The 21,784-nt window shown below is 43.0% G+C and overlaps 1 protein-coding gene across 4 annotated transcripts; it reads left to right on the top strand.

Annotated features, from left to right (window-relative positions):
- The first annotated feature begins 1,913 nt into the window (after window positions 1–1,913).
- Window positions 1,914–16,147, top strand: LOC139000105 (zinc finger protein ZFP2-like). 4 transcript variants are annotated; one of them, XR_011469527.1, is made up of 4 exons: window positions 1,914–2,635; window positions 3,586–3,712; window positions 8,809–9,997; window positions 10,398–16,147. XR_011469527.1 is itself a non-coding variant. In XM_070402382.1 (3 exons), the coding sequence occupies exons 1-3, from the start codon at window positions 2,309–2,311 to the stop codon at window positions 9,918–9,920; spliced, it is 1,566 nt and encodes a 521-aa protein (XP_070258483.1). In that variant the 5' UTR covers window positions 1,914–2,308; the 3' UTR covers window positions 9,921–16,147. The 4 variants fall into 4 exon arrangements, 1 of the variants encoding a protein (XP_070258483.1); XR_011469528.1 differs by having other exon boundaries at window positions 8,809–10,624; window positions 14,630–16,147; XR_011469526.1 differs by having other exon boundaries at window positions 8,809–14,733; window positions 15,414–16,147.
- Window positions 16,148–21,784: the final 5,637 nt, after the last annotated feature.

Below are 21,784 nucleotides of genomic sequence, written 5' to 3'. Positions count from 1 at the left end.
GGAGACTGCTGCCGCAAACAACCACTTCAAAAATACAACTAAAAGACGGAACAGACATCACCCAGAACCACAGGAAAGCTGGCTGAGGAGAGACTCTTCAACTAGAAGGAAAGAGAACAGCATACCGAAGCTCAGAAGAGGTGCAGTGTGGAAAATATAAAGGTACCGAGGTGCATGCGCAAAGCGGGCTGGTGGCTGAGGGCGCGGTTGTCGTTTTCAATCAGGAGGGAGTCTCAGACTCTGGGCTCCAGATCAGGGCGAGTCTCTAGGGACTCAGACTCAGACGGGAGAAGCGGGATTGTCCGGCATCAGTTAGAATCTGAGGGCAGCCTTCTCTCTGAGGTTTACAGTGGCAGCCAGGGTTCTGAGAAGCAGAGCCTCTAGGACCGGGACTGAGAGCAGCCATAACTGCTCCCTCCACCCGCCCTGTTGATCCCACCCTGCCCAAGCCCTGCGCAGAAGCCATTTGCTGGATCGCCTCAGGCAAAGGCTAGATCAGCACCTCCCCAGAGGACAGAAGTTTTCCACACAGCTGATTCTCACAGCCTGTCAGCCTGGTGGTCAAATCCCTCTAGTATTAACTACAACAATCAGGGCTTAACTACAACAAGACTGTGCACAAAGACTACTAGGGGGTGTACCAAGAAAGCGTAAAAAATGCGGAGACAAAGAAACAGGACAAAACTATCAAGGGAGGATATTGAGTTCAGAACCACACTTTTGAGGTCTCTCAAGAGGCTTCTAGAGTCTGTCGATAAACTTGATGAGATGTACAGGAAATCTAATGAGACCCTCGATGGTGTGATAAAGGACCATCTAGAAAGTAAGCATACACTGACTGAAATAAAGAATATTATACAGACTCCCAACAGCAGACCAGAGGAGGGCAAGAATCAAGTCAAAGATTTGAAATGGGAAGAAGCGAGAAACACCCAACCAGAAAAGCAAAATGAAAAAAGAACCCGAAAATACGAAGATAGTGTAAGGAGCCTCTGGGACAGCTTCAAACGTACCAACATCAGAATAATAGGGGTACCAGAAGATGAGAGACAGCAAGATATTGAAAACCTATTTGAAGAAATAATGACAGAAAACTTCCCCCACCTGGTGAAAGAAATAGACTTACAGGTCCAGGAAGCGCAGAGAACCCCAAACAAAAGGAATCCAAAGAGGACCACACCAAGACACATCATCATTAAAATGCCAAGAGCAAAAGACAAAGAGAGAATCTTAAAAGCAGCAAGAGAAAGAAACTCAGTTACCTACAAGGGAATACCCATACGACTGTCAGCTGATTTCTCAACAGAAACTTTGCAGGCCAGAAGGGAGTGGCAAGAAATATTCAAAGTGATGAATACCAAGAACCTACAACCAAGATTACTTTATCCAGCAAAGCTATCATTCAGAATTGAAGTTCAGATAAATAGCTTCACAGATAAGGAAAAGCTAAAGGAGTTCATCACCACTAAACCAGTATTATACGAAATGCTGAAAGGTATCCTTTAAGAAGAGGAAGAAGAAAAAGGTAAAGATACAAATTGTGAACAACAAACATGCATCTATCAACAAGTGAATCTAAGAATCAAGTGAATAAATAATCTGATGTACAGAATGAACTGGTGATTATAATGAATCAGGGACATAGAAAGGGAATGGACAGACTATCCTTGGGGGGGAAAGGGGAATGGGAGATTCGGGAAGAGACTGGACAAAAATCATGGACCTATGGATGAGGACAGTGGGTGGGGAGTGAGGGCGGAGGGTGGGGCGGGAACTGGGAGGAGGGGAGTTATGGGGGGGGAAAAAAGAGGAACAAATGTAATCTGAACAATAAAGATTTTTTTTAAAAAATTGATATCAGAGAGAGGAAGGGAGAAGGGAGAGGGAGAGACAGAGAAACATCAATGATGAGAGAGAATCATTGATCCCCTGACTCCTGCACGCCCCCTACTGGGGATCAAGCCCGAAATGGGCGTGTACCCTGACAGGTCATTGAACCATGACCTCCTAGTTCACTGGTCAACACTAAACCGTTCAGTGACAATGGCCAGGACAGATAATCTCTTTTCATCAACATGGACTCAAGTCCCTTCACCAGGAAGAGATGACAGCATTCTGTAGCCATTTTCAAGATGTCTCTCTCATGAGGACCTGACATTTCATAGCCCCTCCAGTGGCGATCTCCGTGTTTTCTACAGGAGTGATGGTGGGGGGAAAAGAAAAAGAAAAAAAAGACCCTAATCACTTACTTGGACTCAATGACTACATTACCCAGAACACCATGGGGGGAATACCAACAGCTTAGCCAATGAAGGGTCAGAAAAGGTGTTTCAAGGGGCGGGACTTCCTGCATCCTCAGAGCCTGCATTTTGACGCCATCCAAACCTACGCAGCTGTTCTTGCGGAGCTTCCAGATCGCTGGGTCCTGGGGGAGATGGCCCGACAGAGAAGGCAGGAGAGTCGCGGCGCACACAGCACACGTGCGGGTACGAAATGCGGTGTCCCCGCCCGGGTGACCCGCTCCAGAGCCCGGGAAGGGACCCCCCTTCCCGCCGCGGCCTCTGCTCCCGCCGCTCCCGCCCGGCTCGGCACACAAAGTCCGATGGCGGCGCCCGCCCAGGGGCGCGGGGCTGAGGTGAGTGCGCGTCCCCTGGGTCCCCACCGCGTCCTCACACCGAGCAGGACAGCCCGGGTGCGGGCGCCTGTCCCGTCCTGCAGCTCAGTCCCGCGTGGAGGCCCGTGAGGAAGGCGGAGGGGAGAGAGGAGTGTTGTGTCTTCTGAGGACACAGCAAGTGCAGGGCAGAGAGGACGGGGGTGACTTGCATGTGAAGGTCCCTGAGGATGTGGCTGTGAGTATTGACAGAAAGATCAGAGGCTGCGGGGAGGACGGCACAGGCTCACTCCGGGCTTTTCGGTCTGTGTAGACCCTCAGAGGACTGGGGTGGGCCAGCATCCGGCTGGACTATGGTACAGTCACTCTCGGATACCATATGCCAAGTTCATGGTTGATCTACTGGAATGGAGCAGGAAGGGGGCAGAGCTGAGGGAGTGAACCTGGGGTCTGAAGATATGAAGGAGGTAGACATTACACAGCGGTGTGCACATCTGGAGGACGTGTGAGCTGATGGTCCCTGGTACCTGGTGTGGAGACTTAAGGGTGAAGCATAAGCCCCGGTTTGGCTTTGTCTTGGAGGCTTGGTCTGGGAGACAGCGGCTGGGGCCCTGCAGGCAAGGCCCAGAGCTGAGATGCATGCCCTCCCAGGCCCCAGACTCTCTACTCTTGCTGAGGGCAGTAACAGTGACTAATAGGACTGTGATGTGAAAGCAGCCTGCCCTGCCCTTAGGGCCTGGTGTCCACACTAAACTGGGGGAGCCCTGGAGGAGGTTGAGGGCGGGGAAGACGTGTAAGGAGTAGGATTGTGGGTTCTCAGAAAGACAGCTTTGGTTTCAATTCTGGGAGTTTAAAATTGGCTGCAATGTAAGTGGATGCTACACAGACACAATTCCAGGACCAAACTGGAATTACAACGAGCATGCAAAAAAAAAAAAAAAATTCCGAATAATCATTTGTCTCCATTCTGACAGGTTGGTGTGACCTTTGAGGACATTGCCCTGTACTTCTCCAGGGAGGAATGGAGGCTCCTTGATGAGGATCAGAGGCAGCTGTACCTGAATGTGATGCTGGAGAACTTTGAACTTCTATCCTCCCTGGGTAAGACCCTGGCTCTCACCAGTGACCTGGACTTGACTTTACATATCCTCATGCCCCTTTACGCAGGGTGTGCTCTGTCCTCACTGCTTGACTTTCCAGTTTTTTGGGCCCTTGCTGTTCTTGGTAGGTCTGGTTTGTTTGCTTTGGCCTTTAATTTTTCTGCAATCACAACACCTCCTGTACTGAACTACTTGGCAGGGATTTGTGGTTGGTATTGTGGCAGGTTGCCCAATGGATTCCACCTTGATTAGTGAGGAAAAGCATTCTCTATATTCCTGTTGGTCATCTGTGCATATTATTGGGAAAAATTCCTCTACATCTTTAGCCTATTTTTTTTTTTTATATATTTTATTGATTTTTTACAGAGAGGAAGGGAGAGAGATAGAGAGTTAGAAACATCGACGAGAGAGAAACATCGATCAGCTGCCTCCTGCACATCTACTGGGGATGTGCCCACAACCAAAGTACATGCCCTTGACCGGAATCGAACCTGGGACCTTTCAGTCCGCAGGCCGACGCTCTATCCACTGAGCCAAACCGGTTTCGGCTAGCCTATTTTTTAAAAATATATTTTTATTGATTTCAGAGAGGAAGGGAGAGAAACATCCATGATGAGAGAGAATCATTGATCCACTGCTTCCTGCACGCCCCCTGCTGGGTATCAAACCCTATTCAGGCATGTGCCCTATTCAGGAATCGAATCCTGACCTCCTGGTTCATAGGTTGACTCTCAACCACTCTGCCATGCTGGCCGGGCTAGCCTATTTTTTATTTACTTTCAGTTTTTTTATTTTATTTCAAGAAAAATGATTTTATTTATAATGTTACATGCAATAAACATCAATTATTCAAGAAAAATGACCATATATGTAATAATTATAATTCAAGAATAATTATAATAATATTACCAAAATTGTATCACAAAAGTTGTAGGAAATACTAAAAATCTGCAAATAACTGGATTACTTCTATTATATTGTAGAATATTTTTTACCCTCTAACTCTACTTTTGTTCATCAGTTTATGTTGTTCATTATATTCCAAAAATGAGTGAGATCATATGATATTTATCTTTCTCCAACTAGCTTATTTCTTTTAACATGATGCTTTTTTAAAGTCTATTTTGTCGGATATGAGTATTGGTACTCCAGCTTTTTTTGTTGTTTTCCTTTTGCATGGAAAATTATTTTCCATCTCTTCACTTTTCATCCTGTGTGTGTCTTTTGTTTTGAGGTGGGTCTCTTGTAGACAGCATAAAGTTGGGTAATGTTTTTGTATCCATTCAGCTACCCTACACCTTTTTATTGGAGCATTAAACCATTTACATTTAGAGTTATTATTGAGAGGTACTTATTTATAGCCATTTTAATTCTCTATGGCTAGGTTTCTTTCTCTGTTTCTTCTTCTCAGCAATTCCTTTAGCATATCTTGTAATGCTGGCTTGGTGGTGATGAATTCCTTGAGCCTTTTTTGTCTGGGAAGCTCTTTATTTGACCGTCTATTTTGAATGATAGCCTTGCTGGATATAGTAATCTTGGTCTCAGATCCTTGCTTTCCATCACCTGTGTACTTCATGCCATTCCCTTCTGGCCTGTAGAGTTTCTGATGGGAAATCAGGTGTCAGCCTTATGGGAACTCCTTTGTAGGTAACAGTTTTCTTTTCTCTTGCTACCTTTAAGATTCTCTCTTTGTCTTTAATTTTTCTAGCCTATTTTTTAACCATATTTTTTGGTTAATGGGTCTGTTGAATACCTTTTATATTTTATTTACTTATATATTAAATTTTTATTACATACAGGTACTCACTCTTCTTTTTGCATGTGCTTAATTGTGCTTTGCAGATATTTTGAGGGGTTTTTGTTTTGGTTTTAATATATTTTTTTTTTTTACTTCAGAGAGGAAGGGAGAGGGAAAGAGAGATAGAAACATCAATAATGAAAGAAAATCATTGATTGGCTGCCTCCTGCACACGCCCTACTGGGGATGGAGCCAGTAACCCAGGCATGTGCCCTGACTGGGAATCGAACCTGGGACATCTTGGTCCATGGGACGACATTCAGTTCACTGAGCCACCACAGCTGGGCTTGGTAGTATTTTTGTTTTTACAAATTCAATGTTTTTGGCAATCCTGCATTCAGGAAGTTTAGTGCGGCTATCTTTCCAGCAGGCTCAGATGCTGTTGACCAGTGTGAATATAAGAAATATTCAAACCTGGAAATAATTTTTGTGAGTTTATTTGGTCCAAACTTTCCACAGTTTGTAAGAAGCAAAATCTCAAGGCATTGATATAATGCTCCAGACAATGGCAGTTTTGCATCTTACTTGATATATTACAATCAAAAGAGCAGACATAGCTGGGTTACATGAAATTCTTTGGTGATTGATTAAGTAGGCAGAAGAGAGCAAAGTGGGGCTACATCTGGTATTGGATAAAAAGTAAAATGATAAGTCTTTTACATAGTTGAGTACAGGATATTCAATAATAATCAATATTAATATGATGAAAATAGCAATGAGTGTATTTGTAGTCTTTGCTATGGTGCATTTGGTTGTGCCCTGAGGAATCCCGAAAAAGGGATGTTACTCTGACTTTCCAAAGGGATGTTATCATAAATGCAAAAGATGATAGTCAGGCTCAGTTAAGGTAAAGATTCACTTTTGTTGGTGAATATTCCGGCTGAGGACATGTTTATCTGTCATTAACTACTTTTTTTAAAATATATATTTTATTGGTTTTTTTTACAGAGAGGAAGGGAGAGAGATAGAGAGTTAGAAACATCGATGAGAGAGAAACATCGGTCAGCTGCCTCAGCACACCTCCTACCGGGGATGTGCCCGCAACCCAGGTACATGTCCTTGACCGGAATCGAACCTGGGACCTTTCAGTCCGCTGGCTGATGCTCTATCCACTGAACCAAACCGGTTTTGACTGTCATTAACTACTTTTAGTTAGAAAGTTTTAATTTCAGACCATCCTTTGTGGTCACTTTAGGTCTCTGAATTTCCCTGAGCTTGTTACTCTGTGCGGATAAAGTATTTTTTACACAGAGTAGTTGTGTTTTTATTAGCCTGCAGTATAGTGTTACCTTGTCTTTATAATTTAATTGGAACTCCAAATACTTGTGAGAATTTCTTTCTATATCTCAGTATTCACTTTTTTGTGGAGATCTTATTGAATCCACAACATCTCCAAGCAATATGTTCATATGACTTGCAAGTATTTTCTCCCATCCTGTAGATTGCCTTTTTAAAAAATATATACTTTTATTAATTTTTACAGAGAGGAAGGGATAGAGATAGAGAGTTAGAAACATCAATGAGAGAGAAACATTCATCAGCTGCCTCCTGCACACCCCCTACTGGGGATGTGCCTGCAACCAAGGTACATGCCCTTGACCGGAATTGAATCTAGGACCCTTCGGTCCACATGCCGATGCTCTATCCACTGAGCCAAACCAGCCAGGGCTAGATTGCCTTTTATTTTTATTTTTTTAAAATATATTGTATTGATTATTGATTTTTTTACAGAGAGGAAGGGAGAGGGATAGAGAGTTAGAAACATCCATGAGAGAGAAACATCTATCAGCTGCCTTCTGCATGCTCCCTACCGGGGATGTGCCCGCAACCAAAGTACATGCCCTTGACCAGAATCGAACCTGGGACCCTTCAGTCCGCAGGCCGATGCTCTATCCACTGAGCCAAACTGGTTAGGGCTAGATTGCCTTTTAATATCATTTTGTTAATTGCTGTTGTGATGTGAAGACGCTTTTTCATTTGTTGTTTAGACTGTTTAGTTTGCCCTCTTTGCCTGGTGATGGTTGTCACATTCAGAAAATCATGTCCAAAGCTTTTTCTCTAGGTTGTTTTGAAGTAGTTTTAAGTTTTGGGATTGTCATTTAATTATTTTATGCAGTTTGAGTTTATTTTTTTTCAGTGGTGTCCAGTTTTGTTGTTTTACCTGTGAATATGCACTTTTACCAGCACCATTCAGTGAAAAAACTATCTTTTCTTTCTTGTGTGTCTTGTGGTTTTTGTCAAAGGATACTTAATGTATGTGCCTGGGTTTACTTCGGTCTTCTCTGTTCTGTTCTGTTGGTCTGTGTTTCTATGTTTATTCCAGTTACACACTGTTTGGTTCCTTTGGCTTTGTAATAGATTGAAGTCAGGAAGTTTGACGCCACCTGGTTTGTTCTTGCTCAAGTTTGCTTTTGCTCTTCCAGGTCTTTTGGTTCTATACATTTCAAGATTCTGTTTTTGTTTCTTTGTAAAATACCATTGACATTATCATCAGGATTGCATTTAATCTGTAGATTGCTTTGGGTAGTGTAGACGTTATAAGGGCATTAAATTTGAAATCCTAAAGCACAGATGTCTTTCCATTTCTTTGTGTTTTCTTCCATTTTTTCATCACTGTCTTGAGTTCAATGTACAGACCTTTCACCATTTTGGTGGAATTTATTCCCGAGTAGTTTATTATTGATTCTATTGCAAACTTGACTACTTTATTCATTTCTCTCTCGAAGAATTCATTGTTAATATGTAGAAATGAAACTGATGTTTATGTTTTGATTTTTACATCCTGTAACCTTTCCAAATTAATTTTGTCTTTAAAATTTTTATTTTTTAAATTTAGAGAAATGAAGTGTAACAGAGATAGACAGAAATATAGAGGTGAACATTAATCTCTATTCCACTGATCTATGTATTCATTAGCTGTCCTCTGGGTGTGTCCTGAAGGGAGATCAAGCCCACAACCTCAGGATATTGGGACCACACTTTCACAGAGCGAGCCACCTGGCCAGGGCTCTGAATTTGTTTTTAATTTCAGAAGCTCATAGTGGGATCTTAACGTTTTTCTTGAAGTAGAGTCATGTCATCTGCCAACATCTCATATGATACCTTGTGGTTCACACTGTCAGGGGTAATACCTTTTTTTCTTTTCTTTTTTATAAAAGCTCCTAGCTAATTTGAACTATGCTTCTTTTTGGTTTTTAAGATTCTTAAATTGATTTTTATAAAAATAGGAAGAGGGATAGTGAGAAACATGTAATGAGAGCAAAACATTGATTGCCTGTCTCCTGTGTACACCCTACCAGGGATAGAACCTGCAAACCCAGCATTTTTCCAGAGCAAGAATGTCATCGGCAAGTTTTTGGTGCATGGGATAATGCCCAACCTACTCATCCACACTAGAGAAAAGCCTTATAAATGCAATGAATGTGGGAAATCTTTTACCAGGAGCATTGACCTTCGTCTTCACCAGAGAGTTCACACTGGAGAAAAGCCTTATAAATGCAGTGAATGTGGGAAATCTTTTACCAGGAGCACTGCCCTTCAAGTTCATCAGAGATTGCACACTGGAGAAAGGCCTTATGAGTGCCATGAATGTGGGAAATCTTTTTCCTGGAGCAGTACCCTTCGTTGTCATCAGAGAATTCATACCGGAGAAAAGCCTTACAAATGCAATGAATGTGGGAAAAATTTTATCACGACAGGTCACCTTCATCAACATCATCAGAGAATTCACACTGGAGAAAAGCCTTATAAATGCAAGGAATGTGAAAAATCTTTTCCCACTAGCGATGACCTTCATTGTCATCAGAGAGTTCACACCGGAGAAAAGCCTTATAAATGCAGTGATTGTGGGAAATCTTTTACCAGGAGCACTGCCCTTCGAGATCACCTGAGATTGCACACTGGAGAAAGGCCTTATGAGTGCAGTGAATGTGGGAAATCTTTCCCCAGGAGTAGTGACCTTCGTCTTCATCGCAGAATTCACACTGGAGAAAAGCCCTATAAATGCACTAAATGTGGGAAATCTTTTATTTATAGCACTCTCCTTTCTCGTCATCAGCGAGTTCACACTGGAGCAAACGCTTACAAATGCAGTGAATGTGGGAAAACTTTATCCACCAGCATTGCCCTTCAAGGTCATCAGAGATTGCACACTGGAGAAAGGCCTTATGAGTGCAGTGAATGTGGGAAATCTTTTACCACTAACACTGGCCTTCACTGTCATCAGAAAATTCACACTAGACAAAAGTGTTATAAATGCAGTGAATGTGGAAAATCTTTTACCTGGAGCACTGCTCTTCATCGTCATCAGAGACTTCATACAGGAGAAAAGCCTTATAAATGCTGTGAATGTGGGAAATCGTTTGCAAGGAACTATAGTCTCCAATATCATCATCGAGTTCACACTGGATAAAGACTTTATGAGTGCAATTAACATGAGATATCTCTCAGCCAAATTTCTAAATTCGCTCTGCAGATATGAGTTCACATGTGAGACTTTTCTTAGATGTGTAGGAAATGTGTTTTCTTAGTTATTACTTAACAATAGCATAAGAAAACTAGAGGCCCGGTGCACAAAATTGTGCACGGGGAAAGGGGTTGTCCCTCAACCTGGCCTGCACCCTCTCCAATCTGGCACCCCTCAGGGGATGTCCGACTACTGGTTTATGGAGCTGGCAGTCGGACATTTCTCTCACAATCTGGAACAGCTGGCTCCTAACAGCTCGCCCGCTGTCTGTCTGATTGCCCCTAACCACTTCTGCTTTCCAGCCAGATTGCCCCCTAACCACTCCCCTGCTGGCCTGATTGACGCCTAACTGCTCCCTTGCTGGCCTGATTGCACCCAACTGCCGTCCCCTGCTGGCCTGACCGCTCACAACTGCTCTCCCAGGCCAGCCTGATTGCCAACAACTACCCTCCCCTGTTGCAACCTGCCTCCTCTGCTGGGACCCGCCTCCTTCATGAGAGGCAGCGGAGACGCCGGGACCAGCCTCCTCCACGCTGCATAGAGCCACAGGACCCCCAGGCCTCTTCACACGGAGTGGGCACCGGGCCCCGCCTCCATTGTGTGTGCAGCCATCTTGTGACAACGTCACACGAGGGTGTGACGCCACCAAGGTTTTTATTATATAGGATTTGTGAAGTCTCATTTATCTGAATTGAATCTCATACATTTAAATACCTACATTATGTACATTCCCCATAAGTGTTTTTGTGGGGTTATTTGTTTTTGTTTTTATTTTGGAACCATATGTATCTATGTATCACTTTCTGAAATACTTAGATGTGTTTCCAGATCTATGTCAATGCATATTTCTGTTACTAAAGGTATTTCATCTATACCACCAATATGTTCCTACAGATGGAATCAGTCACCATCCTCTTGTACCCAGGGAAGGTAACTCTGTTGTCTAATTTGTTGGAGAAAATTACGAAGATCTGAGCCCTTAGTTCTTAATTCTTTTCTCTGTTATTAGTTGCCACATAGGACTGATTAGTGTTGGCCCCAGGAAACATAATATTACAGAGGAACTGCTATTTTTAGAGACACACATTTCCTAGATGCCAGGGATGAATTTATTGAGTGCCAAAGTCATCAACGGAAGAACTGCCACTCTCATGTCTCTTTGGTTTGTAAAATAATGAAGGCTTTTTCCTAAGTCTTCTTTAATTTTGGGTGTAATATTTACTGTGTGTTAGCTTGCTGGGGTCCAGCCCCAGCGGGTCCAGGGGTTCCCAAAGGTGTGGACGGAGTCGGCGAAGGATGTTTTACACAGAGACAGCGTTCAGAACTCTCTAGCTTTCCTCAGTCTCCGTGGATCTTCCCTGTGCCTGGCTGAGGCCACAGAGAAAGATCCCAAGGCAAGCTGAGCCTTTATTTTATAGTGAGCGGTAAACAAGGTAGTGGTTTCCATAGTTACACAGTAAGTTACACTGTTGTAAGTTTCACTTGTTTTTGTTCTTGTAAGTTTCACTTGTTTACACTGCTCTTGTAAGTTTCACTTGTTTTTGTTCTTGTAAGTTTCACTTGTTTTTGTTCTTGTTGCACTTCCCTCAGCCCATTAGCTTCCCGAGTAAGATCTAGGGAGCTTTATACAAGGTCAAGCCTAATTAAGCTAAGAGGACTGTGCTCTCTAAGCTGGGAATTGCCCATGACTTTGCCCACAGGTCAGTCCGAGGCTTAACCCTATATCAGCTCCCCACATTAGCTTATAAGGAGATCTCAGCTCTCCAAACATGCTGAGGTGAAAAACGTTTATGGGGCCTCAAACAGTCTTTGCCCTTGATAGAACAGTATGGTGTAGAAATTAACTTAGCAAGTTTTTGCGCTATTTACATTGCTGCCCGTATTTTCCTTGGAAACACTGTGGACTGTGGACTCTCTAGTCCTCATATGAATAATGGAAGCTTGAGGTACAGAGGGGGTAACTGTGACAACCTTGAGTATATCTTCAAGCAGCGTGAAAATTTTTCTTGTTTTCAAGGGATGCTGCCAATATATTTAAATCTCCAGCAGACTCACTACTGCTCCCTGAATCTCAGTTGGCTGAATATGACATGCAGATGATTGATGGCACTTACTTTGGCCTTCCAAGATCAATAAAAGTAACAAGCTGAGTACTTGTTGCCAGGATTCCAGGGTTAGATTTTCAAGCATTTTCTCTTTTAATTCTCACAACAACCTGGACAAGTGGAAACTCATATCAAATCGCTGACAAAATTCAGTATCAGAGAAATGAAGTCAGCTCCCCAAGTTTACACCACAGACAAGTGTTAGATTCAAGGGGCTGGATTTTAACCCATTGTTTTCTCTAGCGTCAGACACAGTCTCTACCACTGATGTGCAGCCCTCACTGGAGCAGGTACGGTATGAGGACCAGAGTGGCTCAGCTGCAGCTCCTGTTTCCATGGTTGCAGTTACGCTTTTCCTCCCATTCCCTTCACATTTCAGAGCACTTACCTTTGGCCTCCCTCTGTTGAGGGGAACGCCATCATTTCTCAGCTGCAGTGGTTTCTCCAGGGGAATCTTTCATAGTGAGCTGCGTTTGTCTGCCTCCTTTTTGATCCCAGCACAGAGTTTGACCCACAGGAGACCTCGGATATTAGGGCTGGGCCTCTGCAACTGCGCCCACATGTTGGGTGTCATGCTGTGATCCCATCCACTGTGATGAATTTGTTGCCTCAGCTTGACCCTGCAAATGATGTTCCTATGTGGCACTGACATTCACCCTGCAGGAGTGGATACAACTGGACATGAATTCTGGGGCCTAATATTCCGAAGTGATGCTGGAGTCCTACATGATCCCAGTCCCTGGATGGGTGCTCACCTCTTATTCATGCATAGGACCCACCACCATGTGATTCTGTCCACTATGTCCCTACTGGCTGAATGAGACAATGGCGCTCACTGTTTTCTCTGTAGCCCAGATCATGTTATGGGCCCACTTCCTACTTCCCAGTCTCCTGTGTCTGCACCCTGGGTCTTTCGGTTGGAACAGAATCCTTTTGAATACGACCCTTCACTGCAGTGCACAGCACACTGCACCACAACTGAGGTCCTTACTGTGCTTTTCCTGACAATCTACCCTAGCCGACTATCCACAACATTTTTTTTTAATATATATTTTATTGATATTTTTTACTGAGGAAGGAAGAGGGATAGAGAGTTAGAAACATCCATGAGAGAGAAACATCGATCAGCTGCCTCCTGCACACTCCCTACTGGGTATGTGCCCACAACCAAGGTACATGCCCTTGACCGGAATCGAACCTGGGACCCTTGAGTCCGCAGGCTGACGCTCTATCCATTGAGCCAAACCGGTTAGGGCTATCCACAACATTTGTTGACGGTGAAGGTGGTCTTTCAGGTGAAGGTGTTTGCTATTTTGGCTAGTTACTCTTTTTCTGAGTTGTTTCCATGTATATGGAGGTATACATGTTAATAACTTTTTGGTGGTTTTTGTCCCGTTAATCTGTATTTCACCAATTTAATTATTAGGGCAACCAAAGAACCTAGAAAAGAGGAAGGAAATATTTTGACTCTACAATGTCATTTTTCTCATTTTCACCCACTTAACTCCTTAGAATAAAGGAATACTGTTAGGGTTTGTCAAGTGATGTGGGCTGTGTAAGAATTCACAGCAAAGAGAAGGCATGCAGAGAGAAAGTTTATTTCACTTTCCAAGATTGGAAAGGGCCAAGTATTGCTAGTCAGTACAGGGCAGGGAAGAAAGGGTGGCTTCTGCTTTCCAGCAGTGCCTTTGGGTAAGGACCAGCAATGCAGAGGCCTTGGGCCGTGCTGAAGTTTTTATGAGGGGCTTTTTTAAAAATATAGTTTGTTGCCGAAACCGGTTTGGCTCAGTGGATAGAGCGTCGGCCTGCGGACTGAGAGGTCCCAGGTTCGATTCCGGTCAAGGGCATGTACCTGGGTTGCGGGCACATCCCCGGTGGGAGATGTGCAGGAGGCAGCTGATCAATGTTTCTCTCTCATCGATGTTTCTAACTCTCTATCTCTCTCCCTTCCTCTCTGTAAAAAATCAATAAAAAAAAAAAAGAATGCAGCCTTGAAAGTAGCTTATCATGTTCTGCATTTTGAACAGAGGAGCTGTTTGAATTAAAGGAGCCAACAACCTTGGGGTTTAATTAGCAGGTGCATCTCATAAATAGTGGAAGGTCACAGCCAAAAAAAAAGATTTTTTTTTTTTGTCCTTACAAATACCTCGACCACTTTTAGAACCTAAAGCTTAAGTTATTTATCTCTTTTAAAATAATTATTTTATTGATTTCAGAGAGGAGGGAGCAGTAGAGAGAGGTAGAAACACCAATGATGAGAATCATTCATTGGCTGCCTCCTGAACATCTCCAACTGGGCATGGAGCCCAAAACCCAGGCATGTGCCCTTGACTGGAATCGCACCTGGTAGCTTTTGGTCTGCAAGGCTTTGCTCTATACCCTTAGCCGAACTGGCTAGGGCCTAAGGCTTTATTGACATAAAGAGTGAATACTTCTAGGAGTTCAGGTAAAGGGACACCAACAATACTGGGGGCATCGTGTTAAGGAGGATGTCAGCAATGGGTCCTGGGGGACATCAACCACTCATTGAATTTTCTCTTGAACTCACAGGTTTTAACTCCCCAGTATGGACAAAAATGATGGCCCATAGTAAACCTATCAAGCTCAGGGAGCCTGTCATGGCATGGTCAATCTTACAAACTCAGAGGCCAAAGGTAACCATAGAGGATGGTTTGAAATTAAAACTTTGTAAGTAAAAGCTTGTCTCGGGTAGTTATGTCCTAACCTTGTTTTAGTGTTTTGTTTTGTTTTTTTGCAATGGTCAACTTTTACCGTATTGAGCCTGCCTATTGTCTTTTTGCATCTAAGATAACATGCCTTTGGATTTTCAGGAAAATTTCCGTTTTACAGACTCCCTAAGGGCACGATCTCTCAAGACAACAGTCCACACAGCCCCAGTTGTTATTGTTATAAGTTAAATATTAACTGTTAACTAATCAATAACCTTTTACCAAAAAAGTCTGTGTCTATTTTTTTTTTTTTACTTTTTGTCCAATCTGTCAGATTTCCCTCCTCAGCCCTCCCCTAATTTATCACCAATGAATTTCATTTAACCCCCATATGGCTTCTCCTTTGAGTCTAATGTATAAAGAAGGTGCAAAACTGCCATTCTGGGCATTAATCTGTTGTTATTTTGCTTCTTGTTCATTGTTGCCAGCATGGGTCAAATTGAAGCATAGTGGTCGCTCCTTTGAAAAAACTGCTCTTTGAACTACTCTGTTATTCTTAGACAGTCTCTTATTGTGTAGGTCAACATTGTTAGTTTTAGACTGTAAAATAACTTTGTTTTTTGTTTAAATAGAAAAGATAAACCTTTAATTTCCAACATTTATAGGGAACTCATACAACTTAACAAAAGGAAGATAAACAATCCAATCAAAAAATGGGCAAAGGACCTAAATAGACACTTTTTAAAAGAGGACATTCAGAAAGCCAAGAGACACATGAAAACATGCTCAAAGTCACTAATCATCCGAGAGATGCTAATCAAAACGACAATGTGGTATCATCTCATATCTGTCAGAATGGCTATCATCAACTACAACAAGTGCTGGAGAGGATGCGGAGAAAAGGGAACACTCATGTGCACTGCTGGTGGGAATGCAGACTGGTGCAGCCACTATAGAAGACAGTAGAGTTTCCTCAAAAAGTTAAAAATGGAACTCCCATTTGACCCAGTGATCCCACTTCTAGGAATATATCCCAAGAAACCAGAAACCCCAATCAGAAAGGATATATGCATCCCTATGCTCATAGCAGCACAATTTACCCTAGCGAATATCTGGAAACAGCCTAAGTGCCCATCAGCAGATGAATGGATTAGAAAACTGGTACATCTACACAATGCAATACTATGCTGCTGTAAAGAAGAAGGAATTCTTACCATTTGCAACAGCATGGATGGAACTGGAGAGCATGCTAAGTGAAATAAGCCAGTCAATGAAAGAAAAATACCACATGATCTCACTCATTTATGGATAATAAAGACCATTATAAACTGATGAACAAAAATAGATACGGAGGCAGAGCAGCATCGAACAGACTGTCAAACTACAGTGGGAAGGCTGGGAGGATTTGGGGGCGGGGGGGGGGGGGTTAGTGATCAACCAAAGGACTTATGTGCATGCATATAAGCATAACCAATGGACACAAGCCACTGGGGGTTAGGGGAGGCCGGGGGAATGTCAAGGGCCGGGGGCGAGGGGGAGGAGATATATGTAATACTCTTTGTAATACTTTAAGCAATAAAATAAAATAAATAAACTATTTCTTCCATAGGGAAAAAATTTTTTTAAAAAAGATGAACTTAGCTGTCTGACCTTGCAAGCTAGCCATCAAACTGATACGCTGGTATTGATGCTAGGTGTCTGTATAGATGTGATATGGTACTCAAACTTACAAGTTGTCTGTATAGATATGACAGGTGTTTGATTAGATACAATATGTACTCAAGGTTACAAGCTGTCTTACACAGAACGAGGAGGATATAAAAAGGAAATACTCCCTCCTGTGTTTGTTCAGAATTTGACAGAGGTAATCTGCTCTGAACCTGTGTGCGATAAAGATGACTCCTAACTAATTGGCTCATTAGGGGTCTTGTCCAACTCGGACAAGGAAAATCAGAAAATCTTAAAGCAGGTCAGTATATTTTTCTCCTTAAGTAATTCCTCCGAAATTTGGCAATACTTAATAAATAAATCATGGCCATACATTTCTTTGCATAAATTCAATAAGACCAGTTTCCAATAGTTGACCGAAAACTTTGAGAGGAGTATCATGTTTTAAAGAGCCCTGTCTGAACTCTGAAGACTTAAAGCCAATAAGAGTGCCATGGAGCCCTGACCAGCTTGGCTCAGTGGATAGAGCGTTGGCCTGCGGACTGAGGGGTCCCAGGTTTGATCCCGGTCGTTAAGGGCATGTACCTGGGTTGCTGGCACATCCCCAGTAGGGGGCGTGCAGGAGGCAGCTGATCCATGATTTTCACCCATGGATGTTTCTAACTCTCTATCCCTCTCCTTTCCTCTCTAAAAAAAAAGAAAGAAAAAGAGTGCCATGGAGAAAGCCTGGTATCCTGCTTGGGAGCCCTGAAAATGGCTGGCGCTGGAGCATCAGGCCCAGACCCTACATTGCTGGTGGTTGGTTAGAGTAAAAGGGGGGCAGTAAGGGCATCCCCGCGGGACCCCCACGCACTCTGGGATGCAACGAGTAGGAGGGCTACTGAGATGGGCCTTGAAGCCTAGGGCATGGCCTTGGGTAGAGCCACTGCAGGTGAGGAATTCACCTAACTAAGCAGATACTGCAGATAGGCCTGACAGCAGCTGGATTGCTTGGCTTTTTGGCCCTACAGGGCACATTAAGATTCAATTATGAAATTCTGGCAAAGGTAGTCAGTTACCATTCTTGTTGTGTTTATGCAAACAATCAGGCCAAATTGAATACAGTACATAAATTGGTCTTGATTTGGCTCTTTTGATAAACATAGAGGTAATTTTGAGGAGAAAAATTCTATTTCAATCGAGGTTATTAAAACTAAAATGTTTTCTTTCCCTTCCACCAGACCATTTGTTACATTTTGTCTCCGCCAGGTTACCAGCCCACCTCCTTCTGTGCCCAGGCCTCATGACAGACAGCAAGGATCTCTTGGCTTTGAAAAGAAAACTTTGTCCCTTCTCAGCACGAAGCAGCTACAGAAGAAACCCAACATCCATTTTCCCTGAAAGAATTCAGAGCCAGGATCCTTGAGGTGATATATCAGGCAGTAAGACAGACATGAGCAGAGCAAGGAAGATGGGCCAACTAGCACTACCAGATATAACTAAGTCTTTCCACCTCTACCTATGTGAGACAAGGGGACTCCCCAGAAACAAGAGGGAATTAGGCTGCAGATAAAGCAGCCCAGGAGGCTGCCCTAAAACCAGTGGGGCCTCTACAGAGTCTAGTGACTCTTCCACACTCTGACCTACCCACCTCACCAGCTTACATGGAAACCCAATGTAGAAAAGCTGAAATCCATAACCAATCTTTACTCAAGTTCTTTTTTTTTAATATATTTTATTGATTTTTTACAGAGAGGAAGGGAGAGAGACAGAGAGCCAGAAACATCGATGAGAGAGAAACATCCATCAGCTGTCTCCCGCACACCTCCCACTAGGGATGTGTCCGCAACCTAGGTACATGCCCTTGACCGGAATCGAACCCAGGACCTTTCAGTCCGCAAGCCAAGGCTCTATCCGCTGACCCAAACCGGTTAGGGCTCACCTTACATCTTAAATATGCTTGTAAAGGGCAAATTCTCTGTCAGTATGGTAATTATAATAGCATCTTCACATAAACAAAATCATCAATAACTTGGTCAGAGTTCAATTTGTCAATGTAACAAACTTCCAAACATGTAAGAATTTTTTTGGAAATTATTTGATCCAACTGATGACAATTGCCGGAAAGATAAATCCTAAGGGTCTGGTAAAATGCTCTGGAAAATGGCAATTTTGCACTTATTTTAAACTTTGTAACCAAAAGAGGAGGCATAACTGGGTTACGTGAAATACATGGGTGAGAGATTAGGGAGGCGGTAGAAAGCAAAGGGAGATGTGACCTCTAGGATTGGTCAAAAATTAAAATGATACACATGCTTCTTTTCCATAGGTGGGTATGAAACTGGACAACCAATGGCTCTGGTCAGCCTGTCACTACTTGAGCCAACTAAGCAGAGACAGGGTTGAATGGTATATGAACATTTATTCCAGTACTGTTGGCAATATGGGAGGGCAGCAGCTTATCCACAAAAATCTGCTCTGCCACCCACATACGCCAGCTGCTTACATGGGGCAGGACAAAGGTCACCTAAGGATGCCTGGCAGGCGTGGTTCAGGATTCAATTTCCTCTCAGGGCACACATGAGGGAATCACTGGATCTCCAGTGTAGGGGTGTGCAGGGGGCAGCAATTGATGATTCTCTCCCATCATCGGCGTTTCTTTCTCCCTCTAAAATCAATACCTTCCTCTCTGAAATCAATAAAAATATATTTTTTCAAAAACAAGATAATATAAGGAAGTAGAGATTACAAGCATGGTGAAGTAGGCAATGCGGGGTCTGATGGGACCCCATTGTTTGGGCAACAAGGTTGTTAATCTTTCCATGATAATAGGCAGTTCTTGAATGGGAATGGACCACTTTCTTTTTTTTTTTTTTAAATATATTTTATTGATTTTTCACAGAGAGGAAAGGAGAAGGATAGAGAGTTAGAAACATTGATGAGAGAGAAACATTGATCAGCTGCCTCCTGCACACCTCCCACTGGAGATGTGCCCACAACCAAGGTACATACCCTTGACTGGAATCGAACCTGGGACCCTTGAGTCCGCAGGCTGACACACTATCCACTGAGCCAAACCGGTTAGGGCATGGACCACTTTCTAAGTGGGACTCCCAGGTCCAAGAATGACTCCCAGGTCCAGGGTGTGTAAAACTCCTAGCCAGGATAGAAAGTCCTTTCTGTAAGCAGAAAGAGGCAATCTCAGTTAACTCGGGATGATTAATATTTCCTGTAACCATAGCTAGTCCCCAATATTATGTTTTTGCCCCTAGCACAGTGATGGCGAACCTATGACATGCGTGTCAGAGGTGACACACGAAGTCACTTTTTGGGTTGATTTTTCTTTGTTAAATGGCATTTAAATATATAAAATAAATATCAAAAATATAAATCTTTTTACTATGGTTGCAAATATCAAAAAAAAATTCTATATGTGACACGGCACCAGAGTTAAGTTAGGGTTTTTCAAAATGCTGACACGCCGAGCTAAAAAGGTTCGCCATCACTGCCCTAGCAGGTACAGGATAGTTAACAGTCAGCAATTAACATGATAACAATGGGGGAAACTATTGCAGTGATTGTGCTTTGAGGAGATCGGGGGAGGGAGGAGGAAATGATTTGTTATTCCAAAAGCAAGTTATCAGGTTCATTATCCAAGATGTAAATAGAGATAGGCCCAGTTAAGATAAAGATTGAAGTTTGTTAGGGAAGAATACTACTCAAGGATGTGACTATCCCTATGAATTGCTTTTAGTTAGAAAGTTTTCATTTCTGACCCTCCTGTGTGGTTACCTTAGGTCTCTGAGTTGGTAAGGCTGCCTCTCAGGCCTCCATGGAGCCTGTCAGGTTTAATATGTGGCCCTTTGTGTTCACAAACTCTCCCACTTTTTCCAAAATTTATTTATTTTAATTGACGTTAACATTATAATGAAACAAGAGAGTTGCATCTTTTCTATTTCAAAGGCTGGGCCTACATTCTTGTGTTATATTTGTCAAATACATATACTAGGGTGTAAGTAGGTCATCTATGTGATAAAATTTTTCAGACTCCTTAATGCAGGCATGTCTCTTCAATGATGACTGCTATATATGGATCACAGATCATGTGTGTGTGCTTTTAAATACGGTTTTAAAAAATAATTGATTTTAGCCCTGGCCGATTTGGCTCAATGGGTAGAGCATCAGCCTGCGAACTCAAGGGTCCCAGGTTCCATTCCGGTCAAGGGCATGTACCTTGGTTGCAGGCACATCCCCAGTAGGGGATGTGCAGGAGGCAGCTGATTGATGCTTCTCGCTCATCTATGTTTATAACTATCCCTCTCCCTTCCTCTCTGTAAAAAATCAATAATATATATATATATTTTAAAAATATATTTTATTGATTTTTTACAGAGAAGAGGGGAGAGGGATAGAAAGTCAGAAACATCAACGAGAGAGAAACATCAATCAGCTGCCTCCTGCATGCCCCCCACTGGGGACGTGCCCGCAACCAATGCACATGCCCTGCCCTTGATGGGAATCGAACCTGGGACCCCCGAGTCCACAGGCCAACGCTCCATCCACTGAGCCAAACCGGCTAGGGCATTTTTTTAAAAATTGATTTCATCTGTCTCATCGATGTTTCTAACTCTCTATCCCTCTCCCTTCCTCTCTGTAAAAAAATCAATAAAATATATTTTTTTAAAAAAATTGATTTCAGAGAGAGGAAAGAAGGGAGAGACAGAGAAACATCAATGATGGGAGAGAATATTGGTCCCCTGACTCCTGCACGCCCCCTACTGGGGATCAACCTGAAATGGGCATGTCCCCGACAGGTAATTAAACCATGACCTCCTAGTGGTTTATTCCACGCGAAACCATTCATTGACAATGGCCAGGACAGATAATCTCTCTTCACCAACATGGACTCAAGCCCCTTCACCAGGAAGAGATGACAGCTTTCTGTAGCCATTTTCAAGATGCATCTTTCATAGCCCCTCCAGTGGCGATCTCCGTGTTTTCTACAGGAGTGATGAGGGGAAAAACAAGAAAAAGTAAAAAAAAAAAAAAAAAAAAAAGCAAGCCGGAACTGGTTTGGCTCAGTGGATGGAGCGTCGGCCTGCGGACTGAAGGGTCCCGGGTTCGATTCCGGTCAGGGGCATGTACCTTGGTTGCGGACACATCCCCAGTAGGGGGTGTGCAGGAGGCAGCTGATTGATGTTGCTCTCTCATCGATGTTTCTAACTATCTCTCTCCCTTCCTCTCTGTAAAAAAAAAAAAATCAATAAAATATATTTAAAAAAAAAAACAAAAAAAACCCTGATCACTTACTTGGACTCAATGACTACATTACCCAGAACACCATGTGCGGAATACCAACAGCTTAGCCAATTGAAGGTGTTTCCAGCGA

This window comes from Myotis yumanensis, unplaced genomic scaffold (genome assembly GCF_028538775.1).
Source record: "Myotis yumanensis isolate MYYU_CA2020_CCGP unplaced genomic scaffold, mMyoYum1.0.hap1 SCAF_23, whole genome shotgun sequence".
NCBI lineage: Eukaryota > Metazoa > Chordata > Mammalia > Chiroptera > Vespertilionidae > Myotis > Myotis yumanensis.
This window is presented reverse-complemented; position numbering and strand designations above follow the sequence as displayed.